The sequence below is a fragment of the Labrus bergylta genome, chromosome 10 (genome assembly GCF_963930695.1).
Source record: "Labrus bergylta chromosome 10, fLabBer1.1, whole genome shotgun sequence".
Taxonomy (NCBI): Eukaryota; Metazoa; Chordata; class Actinopteri; order Labriformes; family Labridae; genus Labrus; species Labrus bergylta.
Window position 1 is genome coordinate 3,708,440 of NC_089204.1, and position 26,176 is coordinate 3,734,615.

Sequence of the window (26,176 nt, forward strand, 5' to 3'; positions counted from 1 at the left end):
ATGAACACCAACCATGCCGGCTGTGGAGCGCCTGTCCGTTGACCTCCTGTGAGTGGCACTTTCGCTTATCTAGCAAGTCACATACGTGGTCGCTCTGCAAGTCATAACCTACCCTACAACAGTTGGTGTCTATCTTGAATATGCCTGAATTCTAAGAAAAATAGAGGGGGAAAAATATACTTCATGTGCAAACACCTTAAATGATTCTGCAATGAAACTTGCCCTATAACGCAATGGCATAATTTATTTTTTCTTGTTTTTTCTGTAAACCTAAAGAAGGTTATGAAAGGCATATATTCTTAATGTTATCTAATAAAGTGCACTAAAAATGTTATTTTTGGTATTATTTCTAATAAGAATGAGTTGACACCTTTTCCCATAAGAGCTCATGAAGAAAGGGACAGTCATACTACATATTAGCATCATGTGTTCCACGTGAGGCTGAAACTCTCCTAACACAGTACCATTGCCTTCACACTCTCTTCAAGATGGTCCAATGTGGGGAAATCTTAATCCCATCTCACTGCGGACTGAGAGTATTTCAAAGATAGTAGCTTCCTCCAATCTGATGAATTGATTTAAAAAGCTACCAGCAGTAGTCAGTTTAAAGAAAAGAGGCCAAAGCTGGATGAGAAATTGCGAGCCCCTCCATCAATGAGCTCATACAATCCTTCTTGACGTGCCTTACCTGTTACTGTTAGATAGCTTCCTGCCATGAGTCTGACATTCAGGTGTTTCCAGGGTCCGAGGCTGCCTGGAGAATGGTGGATGAGCAAAGGGAACAATACAAAACAGAAAAAAAGGTTGGATGGATGGATGGATGAGAGGATGGAAGAGAGTATGATGGAGGGACATCATTTAGATTTAGAAGAGTCTGTCAGGCGGCTGTCAGTGGCCTTATAAGTTTATGATCTGGAAAACAGGAAATAGGAGGCATGCTGTGATAGATGGTATGATGGGGATATGAATAAGGGGTGTCACACACTCATGCTTCATCTGTAACTCTGTGTGCGTGTGTGTGTGTGTGTGTGTGTGTGTGTGTGTGTGTGTGTGTGTGTGTGTGTGTGTGTGTGTGTGTGTGTGTGTGTGTGTGTGTGTGTGTGTGTTTGTGTCTACCTCTTTGTACTGAGGTGAATTAAAGTCTCTTGAGTAGGAAGCAGCATCCATATTCTCCATTCATGGACATGAAGATGACAAGGATGATACATGTACGACACACACACACACACACACACACACACACCAGCACACAGTCACACTTCTGATATGAATTATGGACATCGTGAACTCTCAGTCATTTCTGAGCACTAAGCCTTGAGAAAGAAGGACTTTTTTTTAGAGACTGTGAAGAAAATGCGAGCACATAGAAGCTGCAGATGCAAATCCCAGAACAGAAAGTACGCTAGGAAAGACTGCAGGAAGCAACTCAACAAGGCAGGAGGTCACACCATAACCAGAACAAACTACCAGATGTTTAGAAGAGCACAAACCAGGCACCAGAAAACCGTGAAGGAAGAATAGAAAAGCAAAAAGGAGTCACAACTACAGCAACGACAAACCACAACCAGGGATGAAAACTATCACTACATCTCTTGGCAACAGACTGGAAACCAGAATAACACCACCATCACAAGCTGAAAAAAACGATACAAAGGCAACCCTTTACACAATGGGAGTGAAAAAGCTTCATACAGTGTAGAACTTGTCTTTGCCTGTGAGACACTTTCATTTGACAAATTCTACATTGTGCATTATTTTCACTGTCACTGTGTCCAGCTCATTGCAGTTATAAACAAAAGGCTAAAGGTCAAAAAGTGACGAGAGTAGTTTGTCACTTTATCTTGTATTTGTTGAAATTAGCTGAAACCCTACAGGTTCAACTGCAACTATTGTTGATTTCAAGACGGTAAACATTTAAATTAAAAACAAATTAAAAGTATTATTTTGAAATTTTCCGAAACAGGCATTTTTTTTTTAAGTCTCATAAGAGTAGATCTTTTATATGTGTCTGCCTAGGTTGAGTATGCCCTGGCATTAACAGTTAGCCTGGTCACATTCCTTGGGATAAAATATGCCTAAAGCTAACTGAAAATCTCAGTAATTCACCTGTAACATCTGTTTAAAACTCCCATAAACCTTAAAACAGATGTTACAGGTTTGATGAAAGGTTCTTGAAATGACATTCACATATAAGCCAGACTGTGGCACCATAAAAACATTTCTGTGCTTTGTAGTTATTCTTAGTAATATTATAAAGGTTGTCTTTTGTAGAACAAAACATTTAGATCAAATGTTGTTAAATCTCTTGGTGTATACTGATTTAGGGATCTTAGGAAACCATTTTAATTTTTAATGGAATGCTTAACAAAGGAAGGAAGTGGAAGAAGATCGGCCCGCACATTTGCTCAAATGCCACAAAAATGTTTCATTCATTACAACTTTTCGACCAGAGGTCTTCATCAGGTGATCAGTTTTGGAAACTTTGGCATTTGATCAAGTGTGCGGGCCTAACTTCTTCCACAGTCTGCTGAATTTGCACTGCCCTGCACCTATGTGATGTGCGTTTAACTACCTCCTTTTTCTGTGATTTCATATTTAACATAAAATAAAACTTTTTCATTCAAATCTTGAAACCTTCCCACACCGTTTCTTTAAAGGTTGTTACAATTTGGAAGAAAGGTCAAACTTTTCCAGTGTGCTAATATGACTTACAGTTTGGATATAATACAAGATAAAGTCACTCACTACACTTAAGTCTGAAGAGAAAGAGCTGAAAGAATTTAGGTTGTAAATTCACCAACTGCTAATATCAGGACTCAGCGAAGAGAGAAGCATTAGCTGTAAAATGAGGAAGAGCTTGACATTTGCCTTAACCCAATAAGACCCAACTGAACCTGAACGTCTTCGGTCAATTTTTAAAGAATGTGTTTATTATAATAGAAAACCAGCTGACATATTGGGTGGTTATTTGCCTTGTAAACACGCCTTTCTCCTTTTATATAACTTAAACACTTCCGGGTTTGGGTCATAGTTGCATCAGATTTGAAGGCAGTAGTCAAGCTCTAAGAGGAAGCGGTTGGGGGTCCACCAAAGGGTACCTGTCATCTTCAGGGGAAGCATGTTGGATAAGAATCCTGGGACTTGCAGGACGTCTCCGGGGCAGGGAATGGGACAAAGGTTTTCTACGTGTACACATACAAAACAAATCACCCATACAGTATGACCACATCTAAAAGACATTTCAGAATTAGAAATGCCATGGCATCATTGGGTATGCACGTACACTTCATAAAGTTGAGTTGGTAAAACTGTTAGCACAAGTGTGCTCATCTACACGTCCAGCAGACTGCTGACAACAGCTTTCATTAGCAGTTGTTGTTTTTGGTTCCAATGAATAATGGCCCACTGTCGCACCATCTTGGTTTTGATAGAGCCAGAGGTTACTGTACAAAACCATACAAAAGGATGTAGGAAATGCCAGATGTCACTATCACCAGGTTAGTTTGCAAGTCGCACTTACACAACTGACTGTAAGTGATTGACTAACTCTGATTTTACTTGGGATGCTAATTGTGGCTCGTTAAATTTGAGTATTTTTATAGTTTTTTTTCTTGAAGTGGAACCATAAATTACAAAAGGAACATCATACCGTCTTATGGAAGACATGAAACTATCAATGGGGACCATTAACTCTTTACCAAATTGCTTACTGAGGTGATACAGCAAGTAATAGGTGGCTTTTTATTCATCTGCTTCTATACAATTGGACATATTTTGGTACCAGTGGTGTGACACCAGCTGGGAATAGAAAGCATGCAGGTTTGAGGAAGAGTTCACACTGTGGCTTCCAATTCTTATATACAATCTAAGACTTTAACCTTTGTTTTAGTAAAAAGCAGTTAACACTTTATGGCCAGTATGGACAAAGGGATTATTTTTAGCCTCAAGTATTTAAAAAAACTATAAAACATTTAAAGGCAGAGTCAGTAGCTTTTTCCTAAAAAATAAAACATAGACTTAAACAAAAGCATTTCCGATCAATCACCACTTATGGGCCTCCACACATATGTGGTGGTGACTGTGTCTGCAGAGACCCTGTCCTCTGCCTGGGTTTAGAGAAGAGTCTGTCATAGCTGCCGAATATGACGGACTGAATGTGGCGCCAAAGTAGAGAAAATATAACCATAGTGAGCAAAACACTTAGTAGACAAAGCTTGTTCCAAAACAGGGGTGGACTTTGGGTTGGCTTTCACCTCGGACTCAGAGTTGGCCTGCTTTTTGTTGGACAGGCAGGTGCTAAACACCTGGGGTTAGCTTGTGCTAACGTGTTGTAGCTTGCAGTGTCGGTAGAAGCTGTAAACGTACACACATGTCCTGGAGTAAGTGGGGACAATGAGTCCGGGAAGAGGGGCCCAGTTTGAATATTATATTTACAAGCTGCAATGAAACATGCTACTGACTTCACCTTTAAGGTATTCCTCATGGTATTTTTATTACATTGAATGTGACGGTTGATCAAGAAAGCAGCAATGGCATCAGAAATCTCTTCAGATGAGGCCTGATAGCTTGTCCTGCACAAATACAGGTAACTGTGAACTGATAATAACGAGACGTAAGATTGGACTATTTGAAGCTAAGCAAGATGAACTGATAAGGTCATTTATTTTTAGATATAAAGATTGAGATAAGGGGATATTGGATAAGGAGAAGAGCACCATTTCTGTTGTCAGGGTGCTAATCTCTCTTGCATACACTCATACTTAGATGGGTTGATGAAGGTGTAGATAGCAATACTTCATTTCTGTTACATTTCATAAAATGTTTTGAGAATCAAAGTATTGCTCATGGATGATACACTGGTGTTGGTGTTAGAAAATGTTGCACCTTCATACACAACTTGAAGATTGTGGTAAAACAAGGAAGCCGCTAAGTGGAACAGCAGATAGACAGGTTTGAGTGGTGTACAGCGCTGGGGTGTGGGTAGAGAGAGGAGAGGGGAAGCTTAACCTTCAGCAAGTGGAAAGAACTACAAAGACCAGGAAAGGTAGAGAGTAAGAGACTACTTGAGCACTACAGGAGGGGTGGCAGGGGACAGAGGCTGGTACCTTTCAGTCTCTGGTGAGGGGGCATGATTGTCTGGGGTCAGACAGTTGGTGCTAGCGCTCCTAACCCTGTCCAGAGAAGGCTGCAGATCACTAGAGGCACCACAGCACAACATGCCATCCAATGGAGGAGAAGACAGGAGGAGAGGACAGAAACAAACAAAAAGAGAAAAACAATGGACAAATGTTTTAAAAGAAAGTCGAGTTTGATTCTCCAAATCATAACGCTAGTCTGAAAATTAAACCATGACTGGCTGACTGGCGGAAGGATGGGAGTGTCTGTAGGTTGTCATGGAGATGAGAAATGGTGGAGACAACTTTTTCTGATTGCTCTCTGATTGTTTCCCCAGAGTGGGCATAGATAAAGCTCATATTTTCCTTCATTAGGACTTAAACAATCTGAACATCTGTTATGAGTAAGCCTTACCTAACTGTCACCTCATCTGTGAACATTACAACGCGATGTGTGATGGAGGAGCGCGTTGCCATGACCATGTGCGATCCAACAGTAGAGCTTATCTTTCGACATGCAGACAGCTTGGAACTAGTCACAAGATGGGAAAAAAACAGCATGCATTTTGCAAATAAAACAAAATAAAGAGATGAAAGCTGCGTCACTGAAGCTCCTTTAGGAAATACTCACACAAAAAGAAGTTTGAAGGGTTATGGAGATTTAATCTTTGTGTGTCTGCTACTATAAAAATGTAGAGTTCTGCAGATTTTCATCTTCTGATATGAGGTATTATTCAGATGAATACTGAAAAAGTTTTTTGTTTTTTTTCCAAAGGATGAGAAGGACTCACACTTGCACTACAACATGTCTCAGGCCTCAGTATGCTTCAAATACTTTCTGACATTAGAAATAAGAGCTTCACCTGATGCTACTGTCCAAAAAATAAAATGAAAATTTGATCCACCCCCTCACAGCCATTGGTTGGTTTGTGGGAGGTGGGAAAGTAAGCAGGGTTTGAACTTCTCTCTCAGAGATGATTATGAAAAGACAAAGAACAAATAACAGTGTTACAGTCTAAGTGAGTGACACGCCCCCTGCACACAAGATGATGATTTTTTTTTTAAATAGAGTTATGGTCTTTGTCTTGTCTTGGAAGTTGTTTAACATGAATTATAATCTTAATAAGATTCTGCTTACTTCTACCTTATAAGGGTCATACTAAGCAATGAATGTGACGATCATAATTCATGTTCAACAACTTCCTGACTTACTCTCAATAATCAGTAATAAGGAGGGAAAACTCTAAGTTAATGACCTATTAGCTTTAGACTATGGTCATGTAGAATAAGGTACTAATAAACAGCCAGTATGCTACTTATTAGCATGCTAGTAGAGAACTAGTTAATGATGAATATTGTGACTTTGATTTTAAGTGTTACCATAAACATTTAAATCATAGCAAATTCAAGGTAAGCCTGGGGACCCAGGATGCAATTCAGCTGGAAAAATCCAGCTTGAAATTTGTCATTTTCACTGGTCAAAAAGAGCAGAGACAATTTAAATGAATTCTCTCTTGAGAATGTGGGTCAGTTTGGGATGAATTTAGCAAACATGAGTCTGTGTTTATTTTTCAAAATGCAACTCTGCAGAGCTGATTCATCTCTCTCTGACTGGATTCTCCCCCAAAGCAATGGCCTCTGTCACTAATGGGCACTGAAGTATTTATAGCCATCTGTCGTGTCAAACTGACAAACAAACAGGATATTACAGAAGTGAAAACGTATAGGAGCATTCTCCAGGAGATCTCTGTGTTCCTATGATTACAGACAGCCATGATATTATTAATACTATATCATTAATGATATCATTTAAGGAACCATTTAGAAACGGGATAGCTTTTCTGGGTATTTAACCCGTGTTTACTTTGAAGCATACTGAACCCTTCATGATGTACTTACCTGCTCTTGTGTTTGTGGATACCGTTGAATAAAAGTGGCATCTTAGGTGGCAGTGTGTTACAGTGCTTAGCAGGTCTCCTGATGTTAGCGTGCATGCAGTAGGCAGAAATAGGAAAACGGGAGGAATGGGTGGAAGAGGAGAAAAAACAAAATGTGTGGAAAAGTTTTAATAAAGGGGATCAACTTATCCAGTGATTTTAGGATCTATGTGTGTACGCCTGTTATGAAACCCACAAGAAGAGATGTTGTTCAAACATCTCCGGCTCACTAGCCAGCGTATTTCATTTTCATTTTCCTTATACTAAAAAATGGAAGGTTATTTCCATGTTTCAGGACTGTTATGTATGTCTTCACAGCAGTCATATTATCTTGTGACACATTTCCAAACAGCTCCCTCCTTGCTAAAATCACTGGCTAAGCTTGTGTTTTTTTTTTTTTTTGCAGTGTAAGCAAGAAGAACTACAGCAGCCCATGACAGGCGTACAAGCAGCAAAAGGCAGCTCTCATCTCGACAGACGAGATTAAAAACACCCATCTCCCTCAAACACATCTGTGTGTATTCAGAGTACAAACAGAAAATGGGACCAGTTTATTATGTTTCCATCAGACGTGTGTGTGGTTATACAAGGAGAAGCCTCTAATAAGACAGACAGATGTGTTCTTTAGCGTGGTACTTACCTCTTTGTCTGTGTGCTCACATGAGACCCATGCAGAGATGAGTACAGTATACATGATACCCAAATGTAAAATGACATCTCAAACTATATTTAGTTATTTATGCGAGTAAAGAACAGAGACAAGATGTGGAAAACTTCTTATCAAGAGGAAAATATAGAAAATTAAGATTTGTTTCATTTAAGGAGCTAAATCGTATGAATGTTTGCATTAAACAGGAGGTGAACTATGTTTTGTTTTTTTTTTAACCCTAGGAAGCTAAACTGCTGACACTTTTTGTATCATAGCAGCTTCATTACAGCTAGGAGTCATGTCAATGATTACAAGCACAGTCCTGTAGTGCCCTCTTGTGGATCTTACTCAGCATTGCAACTGAACAAGTCCTCCTTTTTTGCTGTCTTTCCAGAGTCTGATCTACCTTCTTATGCGTCTCATACTACCCCATATTGCTTTTTTCATATCCAAAATGGCAGTAAACATTTATTTGGCCATTTATTAATGTCAACAAATCCTGTGAAAACATCAAACCCAGCATTGTATTGATCCCGATATAAAGAGATGTTTGCGTATATTGGGATATTTCCAATTACTTTCTCGCAAATAAGTTTATTAATGCCAAAAGACTTAGCACAGGTTCTGGTCTATGTTTGCATTGCTATGGTTGCTTGCTGCTATTAATCACACCATGTCTCTTTATCTTAAAACTTGTCACTTTGCCACAACTTGTATAAACCTCTATTATTTATCCCCTCTATTCTTACTTGATTGTATTTGTTTACCTCCTTATTTTTGAAAACCTGAATTTCACCTCTAGTCAATTAAATTGACTGGGCCCTTCCAGGTCTCAGGTGTCTCTGCCTTGTGTACCTGTACCCGCCCAGCTCTATAATACCACAGACAGAATCTGGTCAGTTTTATATATTTCTGGTCTAGGGTCTAAGAAAACTACCAAGGTCCAAAAAGGTTTGGGTCAGTCATTTTAGACTAAGGTTCATTTTGGGGAGTTGTTAGAGAGGAAACTGGGGAGAGAGAGAGTGGGGAACGACATGCTGCAGATCGGATTCAAACCTGGGTCGCCTGCTCGGAGGACTATAGCCTTTGTACATGGGGTGCACACATAAACCAATAGGCTACCGACCCCCCTCATTTTGGACTTTTTAAGATGTCTTTTGAGAACACACATACTGTACTTGATTAAGACTCATTCCCACTTACTCCATCCTGCTGCCCTTCAGTACACACTAGAACAGCCAAAGCGTATTAATCCGCTGTTAAAAGTAGTCCCCCTCAGATGCACTTTTTACCACTTGGATAAAAACAGCACTAACCATTTAGCATATTTTTTTGTAGATAAAAAATCCACACATTCCTGACCACTTTTCATACATTTATGAAGAAACAAAGAGTGTTAAGATATTGAGAAGTTGAACAATACAGATAACGATGAGATATTTTCTGAGGATTTGTTGACCTAAAAAATCTACAAACATTTGCCATCATTATTCTCGGAGTCCTGTTTATAATGTAGCTTCTACTTGAGTGTGTTTTGATCCCTTTATCTTTAAGAAAAACAAACATTATGTAACTTTAACTCTCTGTTTAAATTTTAAAATTGTAAACATTAAAGTCAAAGTAAGAGAAAGAGAAGGACAGTTTTATATATTGAAGCTCCGCATATATAACACTACTACTGATCCAAAAACAACATGTCGTCAGAGGCTAGTTTACCTGGTGTGGAGGCACTCAGCACTTTTGCCTCGCATTGATTGGTGGATCATGATGACCTCACTGTGGTTACCATGGAGATGGATGACACATGAGGAAATCAACAACAGTCAAAAATCCAGAAGAGCAAAAGGAGAAGAAGGTGAATAGGAAAGAGGAGCTGTTGCTGATTGCTATGCACGCCAGACAAACCCAAACAAACAAACACACACACACACACACACACACACACACACACACACACACACACACACACACACACACACACACACACACACACACACACACACACACACACACACACACACACACTCACGCAGAAATGCAAAAGCTGTTTTGCCTTAACACAGCTTAAAGTCACTTTATACAATATGAAAACCAACAAACAGCTTCTGCTCCAAACTTGGTTCAAGAGCCAAAGAAAGCAGCCGTTAAAAAGGGAAACTGAGAGAGAGAAAGGGCAAGGAAATGTTTTTTTGGAGAATGACAAGGGTAAGCAAAATAATTTAACCTTTCTGAAAAGTACAGTTAAAGCAAATGTCATGACAGGCATTCACACTCTGCGGCAGTCACACGGTTTTGCACAATAAATCTGCTGTGTCATACTAACTGGGCCACAAAGAAGCTGTCAATGTCACACACCAGAAAAAAAAAAAGCTCACAGTGAGAGAGGGACATTTTAGGAAAATCCTGGCGACATTTAGAATAATTAGATGTATTACAAGCAGTGCTCAGGAACAAACACACACCTGTCATCCAGGTACTCCTCCTGGTGGCGACCTCGGGGAGCATCGTGGTAACGGGTCGGAGAGCGAGAACGACGAGTGTAGGGAAGCTCATCATCCAGACTCCTGAAAGAAAGGAGTGAAGGAAGACAAAAAAAAGAGGACAGAAAGAAAGAAAGAGAGAGATAGAGGAACATTTACGTCAGGTTGGTGGTCAGGCCGTATTGCAGCAGACTCTTGGTGGGGCTCATTTGGCTCAGATAGTAAAAGCAGAGCTGGCAGCACTGTGTGTTCTGCATCAGACAGACATTTCATTAGTAGATGGACTCTGTTTGCTGGCTTCCAACAAATTCCTCCTGCCTCCCTCTGCCATGTTGCTTTTACCTCTTACATTGTCTCACTAATGTCTTCTTTCTAGTCTGACATTGGCCCCCAAATTAAAATCCATCATCTGACATCAGGCCATGCTGCCAAAAAACTTCAAGGGGAATTCCAGTAATATTTAAACATGGTTTATTTTTATATAAAAAAAATCATCATCATCATATTTGGGGTCAACCGAGTGCGTTCATGTTTTTGAATGAACAGTAAAGAGGACAGATAAATTTTTAACTCACAAATGACAATGTGAGCATAGTTCACGCTGAACGCCCAGAATACTGTTAGTCAAAGTCAGATAAACATCACCTGGTATGTGTCCAGACATGGCTTCATCTGTAGAACATCTCAGACCGGAAACTTCCGATGAGTAAACCCGGTTCTGTTTGGGTTATTTTTTTCTATGATGAGACTTCACTGCGTTTTCACACGATGCTTTTATTTTGAAATTGTTTCTATGACAGTTGATTACTTATCGAAGTCACTTGTAAAGCTGTTTATCTCTGTCTTGGAGATCTTTCTATAACATCTAGAAGCCCAATCCCTGAAACCCGTCGACTCAGCTGAAACTATCTCTATATTAGGGGGCAAACAGCCTCTACAGTGAAGAGTGATTAGTATGTATATTTTATTTTATTGACATATTAATTATAATTTACAGTTGAGCACAGGCCTCCTCACCTGCTCCTGTATAGAATCCATTCTTAAGATATGTAGAAAACCAAGACATTTGTTTTGAGGGGGAGGGGCTTTTGTCTTTATTAGATAGGACAGCTGAAGAAAGACAAGAAATGTTGGATGGAGAGAGGCTGCAGGAATGAGGACTACTCGTACATGAGGTGCGCAACGTAACCGCTCGTCTATCCGGCGCCAAAAAAACAAGTTATTTTAACAGTTTATAGTTAATATGTGGAAAAACATGTGAGTGATTTATGCCTAAAAGAAAAGACTCTCTACAGAAAAAAAGTAGTTTGGTGCAAGTGAAATGAACGAGAACTATTTCATTCTTTAACTAAACATCTTCAAAATTAAATATTGGGAACTATAAATATGAACTACTATCTCATTTAGAGCTGTGTGAACTGAACTTTAAGCTAGCTCATTTTAAGTGTGAACTTGCATACCATTACATGCAGGAAAAAATCGATACAGCATAGTATTGAGATATTTCGCGAGCCGATATTATATCGTCTCATGGTCGCCAAGTATCGATATTATTATTATATTGATAGCAAATATGCTTTTTAAATTTTTAAATTGCTGAAGGGGTTGCACAATTAATTTTGAACCCGTTGTGTTACTGCCATTGTTCAGTCGTCCTGAGTGTTTGTGTTCAGTTAAGTTCGATTAGACTGAAATAGTTAAGATTATGAAGTTTAAGCTGTTTAAGTTGAAGCCTTTTTCAGGGTTTTACTTTAATCAAAATGTTGGTCAGTCTGTGATCTTGACCCATTGTGTATAAATATGATTTAGTTTAATTTTGTGGACATAATATTCAGTAAAAAAGAAAGTTACATCTCAATTTATTGTATCGCAATTCTCAGCACATCAAAAAATGTTGAAAATCACAATGATATCGTATCGTGACTCAAGTATCGTGACTCAAGTATCGTGACTCAAGTATCGTGACTCAAGTATCGTGATAATATCGTATGGTGGGTCCTCTGGTGACTCCCAAACCTAATTTAGGGATCCTTTCTATTACTAAATCAAACAGAAAGAATGACTATCTGAGCCTGTCGGGGGGAAACACAGCCACTTTGGTGGATGTACTTTGTTTCATTCTCCCTGAAAGATTATTCAGCAGTCACTGAAACCTCACTTTGCTGCTGGTTGATGTCATAAGCACTTTCAAAACTTTTTTATACCTATTGGTCATTAAGACCAGAAAAAAAGAAAAGTCATGTTTTTGCAAAATACAACATTTTGGAGGAAACGAGACAAACTAAACAAATGCTGCAAAGATGACACGTCCAAAAATGATCAATGTTGGTATTCATTTAAATCACAGCTGAACTAGAAGGGTCAATTTACACATTTACTAATGTTTGATGTATATTGGATACTGATTTCACATTATTATTCAAAATAATTAGTGTAAAAATGTTGCACCTTTAATATAAAGATCTTGTCATATAGTTTAACCCCTCACCTCTGAGTGGGAACGTTGGGCGGCCGTGACCTGATTCGCCCCTGCTCCTCTCGGTGCGGGGAGACTGAGCGGGAACGTATGTGATGGGCAGGCGTCCTCTGCTGGTCCGGCACTTCCAGGGTAGACGAGGGCTCCCACTGCCTCTCCCTGCCTCGCCCGTCTGCTGCTGCATGGGAATGAGCATGCACATGCACATAGAAACACAGTCGTGAGTAAAAGTGAATGAGTTCAAGTGGATCTTCTGTAGATGCAAGTAGGTGCTTTAACATCCTTAACTCTGGCGCACCAGCTATGTTTATGTTAACTCCTAAGTTGGACTGTAAATTATAAACTAGCAGCTTTCAGTAATAATTCAAAACAATCATTAAGCACTTTATAGTTGAATATATTAATTAACTATAAAATATGTATAACTGTGTTTATAAGTGACACACAAAATGTAGGACATGATGCTTGATGCTTTATAGATGAAGAGTGAAGTATGAACTAAGATTAAAGGGGAAACGTCCCAGCGGAGTAAATATTGCGTCTGAAAATGACTCTTGTTACTTTATTTTTGACAAAGATATAAGGGACATTGATATTCAGGAAGTACAGAGCTCTACGGTTAAATGATGTATTCAACATGGAAACAAACCAAATGTTTACGTACATTTTTAAGGTAGAGAAGGTTTTTGTTGTCTGTCAATATTCAGTGATTATCTACCTTCTAGTTTTTTGGGGGGCTAGGGGCAGGGGCGTGTCCAGGGGGTTGTCCAGGGCTGGCTTGGGCCCCGCTTGAAATCTGAATGGCCACCCCAGGTGCCACCCCAAAAATCCTAAACTGTGGTTATTTGGTTATTTGCCTTGTCAGAGAAAAACGACTATTCAGGCTTTTTCTTGCAAAAGGTTAGGGGATAGATGTAGATTTCAATACAAGGTTTGGATCACCTAGACTTCTTGCTAATTGGTTAATAAGTCAAATATATGTGACTAGACAGGGCTAACTAGTCCTACCATCGTTTACATTTTAACACCTAAGCATGGTGCCCGATGGAATTGAACATAATGAATGACATCTACCTCAGGATCCACGATGATACAGACTATTTAAAGACTAGTCTAATAATAGAGCTGTTGCTGACAGTTTTTTCATTACTGTGTCCTGATATCTTTTTTAAATACGGTTAAAAAAAAGTCTTCCTTTTGGTGTGCAGATCAAAATATAAATAGACGGACTGATCAGCCTTGAAGGGTTCGAGCGGCTGTGTCAGGCTTTGTTGTGGTCCCAAGGTTACTGGTTTCATTTCCAAGAGAAGAGCATCTCACAGCTCACAGCGGGCTCTAAGGTTTTTTGCTTTAGAAAGTGCCACTGAGGTTTTTCATTTATTCCTGCCATGCATGGAAATTAAGACAAAAAGTTGGTAGAAGTAAAGTGGTGTCTTTTTTTGTTGCATTCCTTTTGTCTCTCCTTTTTTAACGTAGGTAATAGTTAATGTGAAACAATCGTAGCTCTCCACTGATGTATCTGATATTCTCTGATACATGGCGTGTGATAAAAGTCTTAGAAAATGAATTCAGACCGTCTTTGATTAACCTATGGGCTTATGAGTGGAGATAAACTGAATCCATTCACCTGATTCTTACATAACTGGAGTTCAACCCGGATAATTTAGACAAACGATCAACACACACGTGCACGATTTAAATGTTGTATAACAAACAAAAACATAAATCTGAGTCTTTTTTTGGTTTGATTAATCACCGTATTGGCCGGTCTGTAAGATGACCCCTCCCCCCTTTACCAGTCAACGTGTCTCCCCCGTGGCAGCCAGATACACTATATATTTTTAGAAAAATACTTTTTGAAGAAAACTATTTAATTTACAAATAAAAAAATATACAAACACATTTAATTATATAATGTACCTTGTTGTTTTCACCTGTTAAATAAAAATATTTTTTCTATATCTTTAAGGATTAAATTGTCATTTTTCAGTGTCTCCTATAAGTGCCAACGCATTTAAGGAGTAACTTAACAGAAGCCCTCTCTCTCTCTTACTACCTACACCTATAGAAGTCTGTACAGAAGATGCACATGGTCCGAGAGTTTACCGATCTGATACGGTTAAAATGCTGCATCGATCATCATTATCTTATAATTTGCCTCATAACTCTGCTTGAATTGTTAGTTATCTCGACCCACTTTTCCACCGCTTTGTTCTGTATGATCACCGTGTCTCCCCCCCTGGCCCTGCAGCTGTGAGTGACAGCTGGCCTCGGCCCTGAGAGGTACACTCATTATACCGATAAGCAGCCCTGTATATTGTTGTGAACATATGTTGGTCATTTAAAAGTCTAGACGTTGAAAATAAGGCGACCCCAATTTTTTTCACGGGTATTTCAAGTTTTTAAAATAATCCCTGTGTTATATTTGGGTCAATACCATAAATGAGACCTGAGTAAGAGCTCCTCTGATGAATGTGTGAGTGCTTCATGGAGCCTGCATGGTCATCCCCCCATGCAAACATGTACCGTAATATGTGACAAGCCAGTGTGCCCCATACTCTTGTTTTAATTGTGGTGGTCTGCCATACAAAGTCTATTTTTGTCTATGTTTGTTTTTTTTAATATTGGAATGTAAATGTTACTTTAAAAGGGTCCGTTAAGTTTAAAGCAGGAAATAACCCCATTCAACTCGCAGGTCTGTCAAATCTCAGCACTTTCTGTTTATATTTAGCTGCAAAGTTGTACACAGACCAATGCAAGAGAAACAATATGGAGGGCTGTAAACTTTGCAAACAGAGTCTCATTAGATCTTCCTTGTTCATTTTTCACAAGTTTGTACCAGGAGCAGAGGTCTCCTCCTTTCTGAAGTAAAGGGAATCTGTAAGGAATACATTTTGGCTCAAATATTTGTTACTGCGACTTTAAACTTATGAGTACAAAGCATCATCCCCCCCACCCCCCATTAAACACCACAAATAAGAGTTGGTGGGAAACACTGAATGTGATACTAGAAAATAATCCCCACCCACCTTTAGACATTACTGCTGTACCCTCATCAAATTCAGGCTCTGTTACACGTTGAGAACCTACACAGTCATAGACACAGACACAGACACACATAGATGTGTATTCACACCACGCACACACACATACGCATGATGCATCAAAACACAAAAGTGGAATAAGGGAAGGGTTGCAAAAACAGACATTAACACGTACATGTTATATTTGGTCGTATACAAAATCCTTTCACTCTTATATAATAAAATATGCATTCACACACACACACACACACACACACACACACACACACACACACACACACTCACACACACACACAGAGAGGATACAAAGGAGCTAATGCAGAGATAAACACAGCTACAGGTGGTCATAGACTTACGCTGCAGCTTCTTGCCGGGGGTGTCTGTGTTTCGTCGGGGTAGATACGGGGAGGGGCGGGGCAGCGGTATGGATGAGACATCGTGCGTTTGGAGTGGATACCAGTGAGGCTTGTCGTCCAGTAAGGCCGTCTCCAGCTCTATTAGGATCTGCTCAAGTCATAACCCACATCGGAATTAAATGTCTTCCTTCTGTTAATGACTGCTGATTGACAGAAAATGTTTAGTACAATATCTTCGCTCTACACTTCCTGTTTCTGATAGAAGGTAAAAAAAAAAGTAGTTATGTAAAGTTCTTTCATATTAGATGGGAGGATTGTCATGCTTTTACAGAAGCTCTGAAAGGGAAGAGGGAAATACATTCTAGTGATCCATTACTCAGTCTGATCCACTGTTGAACAAGTGGATAAAAAGTCTTTGACACCAACATTTTTATATTCTGTGCAAAAAAAAAAGCTTTCAAAGGTCAGGGGGCTTTTAATCTGCGTGTCCATGTGTATGTGTTTTTGCAGTACCTCTCCCATAAAGATGCTGTCTTCCTCTGGTGACCTGGGTTGGTCCCATATCGTTAGCTCCAGCATGTGGTTGCGGAAATCCCTCCGATGGACGTGACTGTAGACAAACGTCTGGTTCCACTTGGGCTCACACGTCTTTTTCATTGTTTTTGTTCTTCGTTTGCTCTTATCACTGTTGAACACCACAGATACTGAGCCAACCAAGTTGACTAGGGCTCACCTTCGCCGCCCAAATTCTCAATCACTTCTTCACACAGCATGTCAGAAACCACCATGTTGATTTAATTGTTGATTTTTTTGGGGGGCTTTTTGAGCCTTTAATTGAGAGATAGGACAGTGGATAGAGTTGGAAACCAGGGAGAGAGAGTGGGGAATGACATGCGGGAAAGGAGCCACAGGCCGGACTCGAACCCGGGCCGCCCGCTTGAGACCACAGCCTCCATACATGGGGCGCACGCCCTAACCACTGCGCCACCAGCGCCCCTTCATTGTTGATTTTTAACGCCAAGTCTGCAAGATATGGCTTCATGAAGTAGATAACATTACTCTACTTCCAATGCTTTCACCCAGTAGTGCTTAATGCTAACCAGTACAAACTCAGAGTATCATGTCAAATGTAAAAATCAAATGTAAAAATCAGAAATGTTTTAATGAGGTCAAGATTCTAGGTCAAAGTCATTATACATATAAGAGATAAGGATGCACTGATGCATCAGTTCAACAGCTGTGTGTGCTGATATTAGCCCTGTTAACAAACATCGGCACATCAGCAAATAACGTGGCATTAACCGATGTCTGTCGCCGATGTTTACTTGTTGTACTGAAGTCTAGAACACTTAACTACTGATACAGAGAAGATGTTTATTATGGACAGATGAAGTTGCCTGTTGTACAAACTCTGACTTGTTTTAATTCTTAGTCATGAAAGAAAATGGTGGCATTGTGGGAGTCTTACACCAAAATAAGTTATCAAACAAACATCGGTATCAGCCATGATTTTCCCAATCAATGCATCTCTAACAGGAGATGAAATGAACTCTATTTTTGTTTGGATAATTGTGTGGTTCTGATTAATCTTAATTCATTTCTGATCCCAATCAGTCCACCTAGAATGCCTTTAATGCAAAACACAAATGCAGTCTAATGTAGATAATCTCGGATCAAATAACTCCCTATGAGTAGGGGTTGACATACCTGCGGTCAGGGAGAAAGTACATTTTTACGTAGGGGCTTCTGGGCCGTCCATCAGGGCGAAGACAAAGATCCACAGCCTGCATCACGTTGACGATTAGCTGATGACCCACTTTGTCGTACCAAAGCTTCACCTGGTTGAGAAACACACAAACAAACCTGATGCTGCATCTTCCTTTGTCACACCAACAGCTAAACTCATACTCATAGCGCACACACTCACTGAGAGCTGCCCCGGCATTAACTGGGGAGCGTCTTGGAGCATCCCGGGACTGGAGGGAGACAGGACATTTAAGGATGGTCTCTCCATCTTCTGGGATTCAAAAGAACTGGAACCTGCTGTGTGGACAGAAGGAGGAAATTGGATTTGAAATATCAGACAGAGAGAATAAAGTTTAGTCCAGAGTCAGGGAGAAACATGACAACATGAGTGGTGTTGGGAAAAAGGGAAGAAATAATCAAAGGACTGAGACGTGTGTTTAAATGTATCCAAACTTTTGGTAACTCCACAGTGAGCATAGAGCATTTCACAGCTAACTCTGGAAACAGTACATAGGGGGTTATCACTTCAACCTCTGCAAGATTTCGGGTTGAAGGTGAAACGTCACAGGGGCTTGACATGTCAGTCTGAATAAAGTTATAGGCTCTGTTTCCAACACAATCATACACAAATCCTGGCAATCCCAAACAACAAGGCTGGAGGAAGTCATCAGAACAAACAGTTGTTACATTACTGTGTGTAATTTGAACCTCAGAGGTTTTGATTGAAGAATCTTTGCTGTTTTGACTGAGCAAGGCTCAAGTCTAAATGCTAAATTTAGCATCTCTAAGCTATTTTAAGAAAAACGAAAATGATAATCTCAGGGGCTTCACATTCAATCAAACTGCACTTTATTTAACCTCTATGTTTTTATAATGCATTGAACATGTAAACTACGTAAATGTGTGTGAATGAACCACTGAGTATATTTGTCTGTGTAGGTGATCACACAGGAGATACTTACTAGATTCTAATGGAGGGTGGGACGTGTCTGGGATTCTTGGGATATCACTGGAAAAAAGAAAAGGTGAAAAAAACAACAATGTCAGTGACTCTCGTACTGGCACATGACCTTAAAAATAATTAAAAAGTTAGTATAATTCTTGATGCACAGGCAGGCATGCAATAAATATAGTCTACTGGAGAAAAGTAGCACTGTTATTAAAAGTCGTTAGGAGATCAAATGCTGTGTGGTTAAAAAAATTGAGCATTAAAGAGGAAATGTGTGCAAAGCCAAGTTCTTCTCATATCTGCAGTGTTTCCCAGACTCATTCAGACATTTTTACGGTCAATCATCGTGTGGAATCAAAAGAAATGGGAACCAGTGGTTTAATTATGAACACACCACCACCTTTTCTCATCCACCACCACCACTACAATGACGTTTTATTGATGGGAAACACCAGAATCCATTGCACCAACTTCATGTTAAATATAGAAAGCATGATAATCTGTGGAACACTTATCAGTGTAATTTGTCATTTTAAAATCAAAATCCAGAGCGTGTTCAGCATTTCAAATCAGCAGCCAGGCAACTGATATTTGGAGGGGGTCATGCTGATGTTTGTTTGAACACTTCTGGAGGCAGTATTTTAATGCTTTTCAGACCAATGGGGCAAATAAAAAGGTAAAACGTTTCCTTTGAAGCAATAGTTCAATATTTGGTTATTTATGCTAGGTTTCTTTATTTCCAAAGGGGTTTTTGGACACAAGTGAAGTAAATATTTTACAAGCCAAGCCAAGCTATTAGGGCATCAAGCTTGGCACTTCTTAACCGTAAGTAGCATGAAGGGGCGGCACATTTACCCCAGGGACAGTCGTCAATCAGGGTAAGGGAAGACCAGGGATGTGCACGACCAGCCTACCTGTCACCCTCACTAGTCGGAACCAGAATTATTTATATTTTATATCTTGGACCACAATGCTGGTTTAATGATGTGCTTAAGCTGTAATGCAGCCACATGCCACTAGCCGGGGCTGTAGCCATAGACTGACTGAGGCGACAGCTAATGGGCCTTCCCTCATCGCTCCACTGCCCAGATTTAAACCAGCACAGTGAACAGATATTACTCGTAGGACAAGCCCAGTTTGGCAGAATTATGATAAAAAAAACTGAGATAAAATGTATTTAGACTGTGTCAGGTTAAACTGACACATCGACCAGAGAAATGCGTAACCACAGTGAGCACAAGCGTGTGGGAGGACCCGGACGCCAGTGGTGCTAGCACTGCAAACATTAGACTCATGTGGCAAACCTGTTTAACATTGTTCATTTATAACTGTACAAGATATGCTTCCCCTCAACTTCAATACATTTTGCCCAATTTTGACTGTTTTCTGAGCTTTCCTTACCTTACAGTAGTCAGCTAGTCACTTCAAATTTCTGTCCAACCAAACTAGGAAATTAGTGGCGAGGGTGAAATTCCTCAAAGTGGGATACACCTCCAGTTGATGTTATGAATCCAAAAAGACTGATATTTGTTTTTTTTGGAAGGCTAATATTCAAAGGTAGCATTAGTCCAGCTTAATTGCTTCACTCTTGGCCTGAACACAGCTTAAGGGTTAGATGAGAGGTGGAGTCAGGAGGTCATTAGCCTAGCTTAGCATAAAGCTTTCAAGCAGCACTTACAGTATGTGCCTCACATAAAAACAATGAATAAATATCTATTTTCTATCTTCACCCTTTAAAAGAAATCCCCCAAACGTATCAACAGTTTCTTTGTCTTTATTTTAAACTTTTGATTTGAAATGCAAATTTCCAACTGATAAGTGTTTCATGGACCCTCGGCTGCCTTTGAGGCCATTCCAAAACCAAACAGTTTAAAAGGGTAAATGAAATAAAAGAGACATTGCTTGCTTCATGAATCCCCAAACTTTAAAAACAAAGGATTAGGAGTAAAGTCAAATAATCAATTCTATTTTAACACTGTGGGAATTTTACTTTGGGATCCTCAGGATCTACCAGGAATGGAAAAAAACAGGAATTCCAGATGCTGCAAAACAATTTAAAAGAAAAAAAAAGCTTGCAAAATAAATGCTACATTGATGGACATTTCCCAAAAGGCCATTTTGCATCTCTTCAAGTGAACTTAAACATAATAGGAGAGGACACATTGAAGTTATTTTGCACAAAAGCCGATACTTGGATTGGTTGGCATTTCTACCAAACAGGGTTCAGTTCATTTTGTTTAGGGATGCAAAATGGCACCAGCAAAACCAAAATAGTTTCCATAAGCGTGAGAGGATTAAGGGGTCCTGTAAAAAAATTCAGATTACTTACTGATATTTTCTATACACCCTTCGTGAGTGTTAGGAGAGAAATTAATAGATTCAGCTTTTTTCCTCATCAAAGAGCGTGTAAGGTCAGATCTTAAGAAAAGCTTGAAGAAACAGGGACAACTGAGTCTAATATAATCCCTTATAATGAGCTAACTAAACGCCTTTAAACAATCATCATCATTTCCTATGAATACAGTAAATATCACATCAGGCTTTTAAACAAATAACAGCCAGAGATAGATTCATTAAGACTGATTAAGATGAAGGGAAAATGCTGAATTAAGTTATAAGGCTGATGATCTACACATAGATACTTCCTGTCTGGGTGGAGTAATGAAATACTTCCCTTAATAAGCTGCTCCACCACTTAATTCAAATGAAAATATACACTTTATCAAGTTTAAAGGCCCTTAATAAGCCAGTAAAGATTACATTTCATTAAAGCATCAATCAATGTTTCCTTCAAAAAAGAATGCTGTGTTTTCAGGATCCCTAAACGTGTCTTTTCTGTAATCACTTATGATGTGCATGGTTGAATTTTTACAAGCCATCAGCCTCAAGCATCAGATGAAGCCTCCTCTTGTCTTTTATGGCACTTGAAGCCTGTTTTATTTGGTCAGTAAACATTCACCTTATATCATCGTCGAAATAAACACAAGAGCTTTTTTAAGAGGGGACGTATGAGCAGGCGAAATGGAAATCTCCTGCTCCAAAACTTGGCAAGCAGTCGCAGCGCGTAATGGATGGCTATTTTTAATGTTTTGAATGCAGTCGTGATCAGAGTACAAATAAATGTCGCTGTTTCAAGTCTTATCTGAGGTCAGCCAACTCTGAGTCAGAGCCTCAGTGTGATGAATCAAGGGGTTAAATTCAATGAGGCATTCAGTGTGATTACTTGCTGAAAACTAAAGAGCTGCATTTTCAACAAATATTGAAGTACCACACTAACAATGTGTTCAGAATGAATTTGATTCCTGACTTACCCAATAGGCCTGGATACCACCAGCTCCACTTGGGGCTCAGCTTGAGACTCCAGGATGATGTTGTAAACTTCCTTCATCGTTGCCCCTGGTAACAGCTTCCCATTCCACTGCAAAACTTCATCCCCTAAAATAAGACATGCATTTAATAGAGGTTCAATATGTAATGTATCTAGAATACCAAGAAGGAGTGGATACTTAATGGGGTCACCACATTGTTTTCCAATTGCTACCTCCAACCTAGCTTTTGATAATCTAAAAACAGGGCAAAGAGTAGTCAGTAAATTTAGCCACGCCCCTAATTTAGTTACTTTATGAATAACTTTTTGGCTTAATAAGATCAAAATGGATTAGTTGTAGAAAAAAATTCTGAAATAAAAAAAGTTCAGAAATAAAAAAAATTCTGAAATAAAAAAAATCAGAAATAAGTTCTTTTTACCAGTATGCTTATTTCTGCTGTAAAGAAGAATTTTTTTCAATGAAGGACCTAAAGTGGGCTTTGGCTGTAGCAGTCAGCCTCAAGTGGACACTTGAGGAACTGCAGTTCTGCATTGGCTCATTTTCAAACAGCAGATGTTTCTGCTCTGTCAAACAGAAATTGAGCCTACTTCTCACTTGATTTATTATTGAGGTAAACACTTCCAAATGAGTGTATGGCTTCAATCGCTGGTTTAAGTCTTTTTCAATACAGCATGATGTTAAGTTAAGCCTATATGATGGCCCTGTTTAGCGTAAAACAAACAGGTGCAGGGTTTACTTTGGATGTGGCTACATGTGACTGACAAGTTGATTCAACACTCTGTCAACCAGGATGGAGGTGTAGCAAAGATTATCTACACTCTTTATCTTCATAAGGTCACTTCTGAATCGAAACTTCATGAATATGGCCAAAACGCCCAAAAACAAGACTTCATAAGTCACAGTGTCTGCATCGTTGTCTTATTTACTACCTTCAGAGGAATTTCTACAGACAGTGTGACAGGTGTGCTGCTTTAGACTACCTGCTCTGAGATGTCCCACCACGTCAGCCAGGCTTCCCTTCTTGACTTTAGTGATGAAGGCACCTAATCTCCCTGACTCTGTTATTCTGCCTCCCACCACCTGCACACACACACACACACACACACACACACAAAGAGTGAGGGAGAGAGAGATGAGTGTCATAACCATGATATCAGGGGAAGACAACATTTACTGAAGAGTATTTGTAAAAAAACATCACAAAGATAAATAAGCTTCATTACAGCACAATTAGTAATCCACTCTTCTATACATCTAAAATCTATTGAGCATAAAAACATTTTAAGTATAATAAAAACATGTATATTCTGACACTCATATGTGTCTCTAGTCCGTCTACACACCCCCCAACTATGAGAAAAGTCCATCCTCTCTGTCTTCTGCCTGCTCCACTTTTCAGTAAATGTGTGCTCAAACAGGCCGTTTGGAGATTTTCCCTTCATGACATCACAAATGGCAGTAGCCCCTCCCCCAGGTGGGTGACACTCCCACAGCTAGGTGTTTGTTCAGCCCTCTGAGTCTGCCTTCTCACCGTAAACTATAGGACATGGAGCAAGAAAGCCCACGCCATCCAAGCCATTCCAGAGAGGGGGTGTGGTCAGACACAGCTCATTTACATATTTAAAGGTACAGACACAGAAACAGCCTGTTCTAAGCAGGGCTGAAATAGAGGGGTTTATAGGCATGATCAAACACAGGATCAGAGTGGATTTAGAAATAGAAACTTCATAGACATGATTTGGGGGTAGCTCAGAGACTTATTTAAACTGGTTGAAGAGGAGGAGAAGATGTGACCTTTAAAGTCTGGCAGCATTTTTATTGGGAAATTTTTGTTATAAATGAAAAAGCAATTAAAGTACAAACCACAAGCACAAAAACACTGAAAAGTTATCTCATAGATAAGGTTTAGTTAAACACATTACTCCAGCCCTCTCAGACGCTAAATGTGTCAATGACCTGTGTGTGCGTGTGTGTGTGTGTGTGTGTGTGTGTGTGTGTGTGTGTGTGTGTGTGTGTGTGTCCGTCCGTTTGTGTGTTTTCTTGTGTCCACTTGCACCTTTAACCCCAGCAGAGCTCCAGCTTCTTTAGGCATGGTGGCACTCCTCTTGCTGAGGGTGATTCTCCCGATTAGATGGTCACCTTCCTTGGATGGTTGCCAGGTTACAGGATGCTACAACATGAGACAACAAGAGAAAGGTGCAGATTCACTAAGAGGACACAAAGGACCAGTACATACACAGCTTGAAAATCAGCTACAACTGGAGAAAACCATTTTAAATCATGTCTATAATAATAATATTAGCTGGAGTCAATGCTTTGAAATCCAGAGTTTTTCTCTTGGAAAAAAAACTTGCCCTGACTTAATGTGTCACAATAAGGGAAACGGTTTGTTAGCCATGCAGAGCACCATTTGAGCTGAACCTTTGTCGGTCACCCTGTGAGTACTTTTGTCTTGTCCAAAGTGTTGAATGCACAAATAAATTTTAGTTGAAAGAAAGAGTTTTGTATTTAAATACAGTGACCTCTGGTGGAAGGAGTTTACTAGTTACTCTCTAGTAACCTTCTAGTAAGGATGCTAATGACAACCTACTTTCTGTTGGCTTTATTGTATCTTATTCCCAGTCAAGAAACATGTTTCATTTTGTATTTGAATGTGCTCAATGTGACATGTTTTTAAATAGAAGAAGAAGATACCCTTTATTAATCCCATAAGGGGAGATTACTTTTTACACTCTGCTTTTGAGAAGTTCTACACACACATAGGCTGAAATACACATGCACTAACAAACAGGATCCTATGGACGTGCACTAATGGAGATATGTCAGAGTGAGGGATCGGCCGAGCAGGATCGGCCGAGCAGTTGGGGGTTTGGTGCCTTGCTCAAGGGCAGCGAAGTGGACTGGCACCTCTCCAGCTAGATCGGACAGCCCAATTTCCAGACTTGGTCTGGTTCCCAAACCAAGTCCCTACAGATTGAGCTTTTGCTCTTAATGTGACAAGTTCTCTGTTTTCAACCCTTTAATTCCCTTTTGAATTGATTTGTGTATGAATGGTGCTCTATTAATGAACTTGTCTTGCTAATATATCCCAACGTGAAACCTATGTTTCTATTTAAAAAGTAAACACAAACCCAGACTTATTTTACGTGAGTGGTTATGTCTCTTGTCTGATCTTAAGTGCACAGTTTATAGGTAAGGGGTTTGTTTACATATCTGTATTGAACAGAGTCAGGGTGGACACAGAGCGTCTGATGTTATGCAATAGTTGGAGTGTTGCATGTATCACCTGTCTCAAATGTTCTGTATTGTGTATTGTGGCTACTGAGGCATTAAAACCTAAAATGAGAAACACGTTTTTTTATTTTGCATTGAAGGAATAAGGTTGAACTGTCAGGAATTAAGCAAAAACAGTGGGAATTATGTCAAACTATTATGACACTACAGTTACATAAGAATTTAATGCATTTTCCCTCTATCTGACTATTACAGGATCACAGGATCATAACACTCAGGATCAAATGTTGCAAGAGATAAGAGCAGCATTTCCTAACAATAAATTAGCTCAATTGTGCAACCAGCTGAATAAAACACAACAGTATTTTTACAAAAAGGTCCTTAACATTTTTACAGTTGCAATTGCTATTGTGACTAGGAAAAACAAAATGAGAGGAGGGGAACACATTGAGTTTGCAATGTAAGAAAAGGGTTCAACTGTCAATAATTAAGTTAAACTATTTTGTGAATTAAGCCAAACTACAAGTGAGACACTTGGAGGGGGGTTACTTTGAATAGTTTTAGAGTAGTTGAGATCTATTTGGAGTAAAACATTTGTACAACAGCAGACAGGCAGTGATAGCTACCATCACAACTGTCAGAGAAAGAAACAGGAGACAACTTTGAACAGGAGATGAAGGTAAAAGTAAGAGACATACAAACATTAGAGAGCATCTCAATTCCCAAAAGGCTGCTACACCTACAGCTGAATAATAAAACCAGAAGTTAAAGTTGACATAAATAAAGGGACTTACATGCCATACAGTGGGGTCATGAGGGTAGCACTCCCAGTCACCTGTAAGAGAAAAGAGACCGGCTCAGA

General features: G+C 39.5%; 1 protein-coding gene across 32 annotated transcripts in view; it reads right to left on the bottom strand.

Moving 5' to 3' along the window:
* Positions 1-26,176, bottom strand: part of LOC109993917 (regulating synaptic membrane exocytosis protein 1) — a 109,859-nt gene that overhangs the window by 15,132 nt on the left and 68,551 nt on the right. For 7 of the 32 annotated variants that reach the window (XM_065959641.1, XM_065959648.1, XM_065959653.1 and 4 more), the window contains 18 exons: positions 26,109-26,149; positions 24,137-24,250; positions 23,061-23,160; positions 22,063-22,186; positions 21,081-21,098; positions 18,765-18,811; positions 17,984-18,108; positions 17,764-17,894; positions 16,570-16,741; positions 16,057-16,207; positions 15,686-15,742; positions 12,669-12,834; positions 10,163-10,264; positions 9,417-9,476; positions 7,014-7,091; positions 5,106-5,195; positions 3,099-3,182; positions 689-754 (listed from right to left, as the gene is read on the bottom strand). In XM_065959641.1, the coding sequence (XP_065815713.1) occupies positions 689-754; positions 3,099-3,182; positions 5,106-5,195; positions 7,014-7,091; positions 9,417-9,476; positions 10,163-10,264; positions 12,669-12,834; positions 15,686-15,742; positions 16,057-16,207; positions 16,570-16,741; positions 17,764-17,894; positions 17,984-18,108; positions 18,765-18,811; positions 21,081-21,098; positions 22,063-22,186; positions 23,061-23,160; positions 24,137-24,250; positions 26,109-26,149 (1,726 nt within the window). The remainder of the gene's footprint in view (positions 1-688; positions 755-3,098; positions 3,183-5,105; positions 5,196-7,013; positions 7,092-9,416; positions 9,477-10,162; positions 10,265-12,668; positions 12,835-15,685; positions 15,743-16,056; positions 16,208-16,569; positions 16,742-17,763; positions 17,895-17,983; positions 18,109-18,764; positions 18,812-21,080; positions 21,099-22,062; positions 22,187-23,060; positions 23,161-24,136; positions 24,251-26,108; positions 26,150-26,176) is intronic. The other 25 variants (XM_065959639.1, XM_065959643.1, XM_065959642.1 and 22 more) reach the window with 25 other exon arrangements.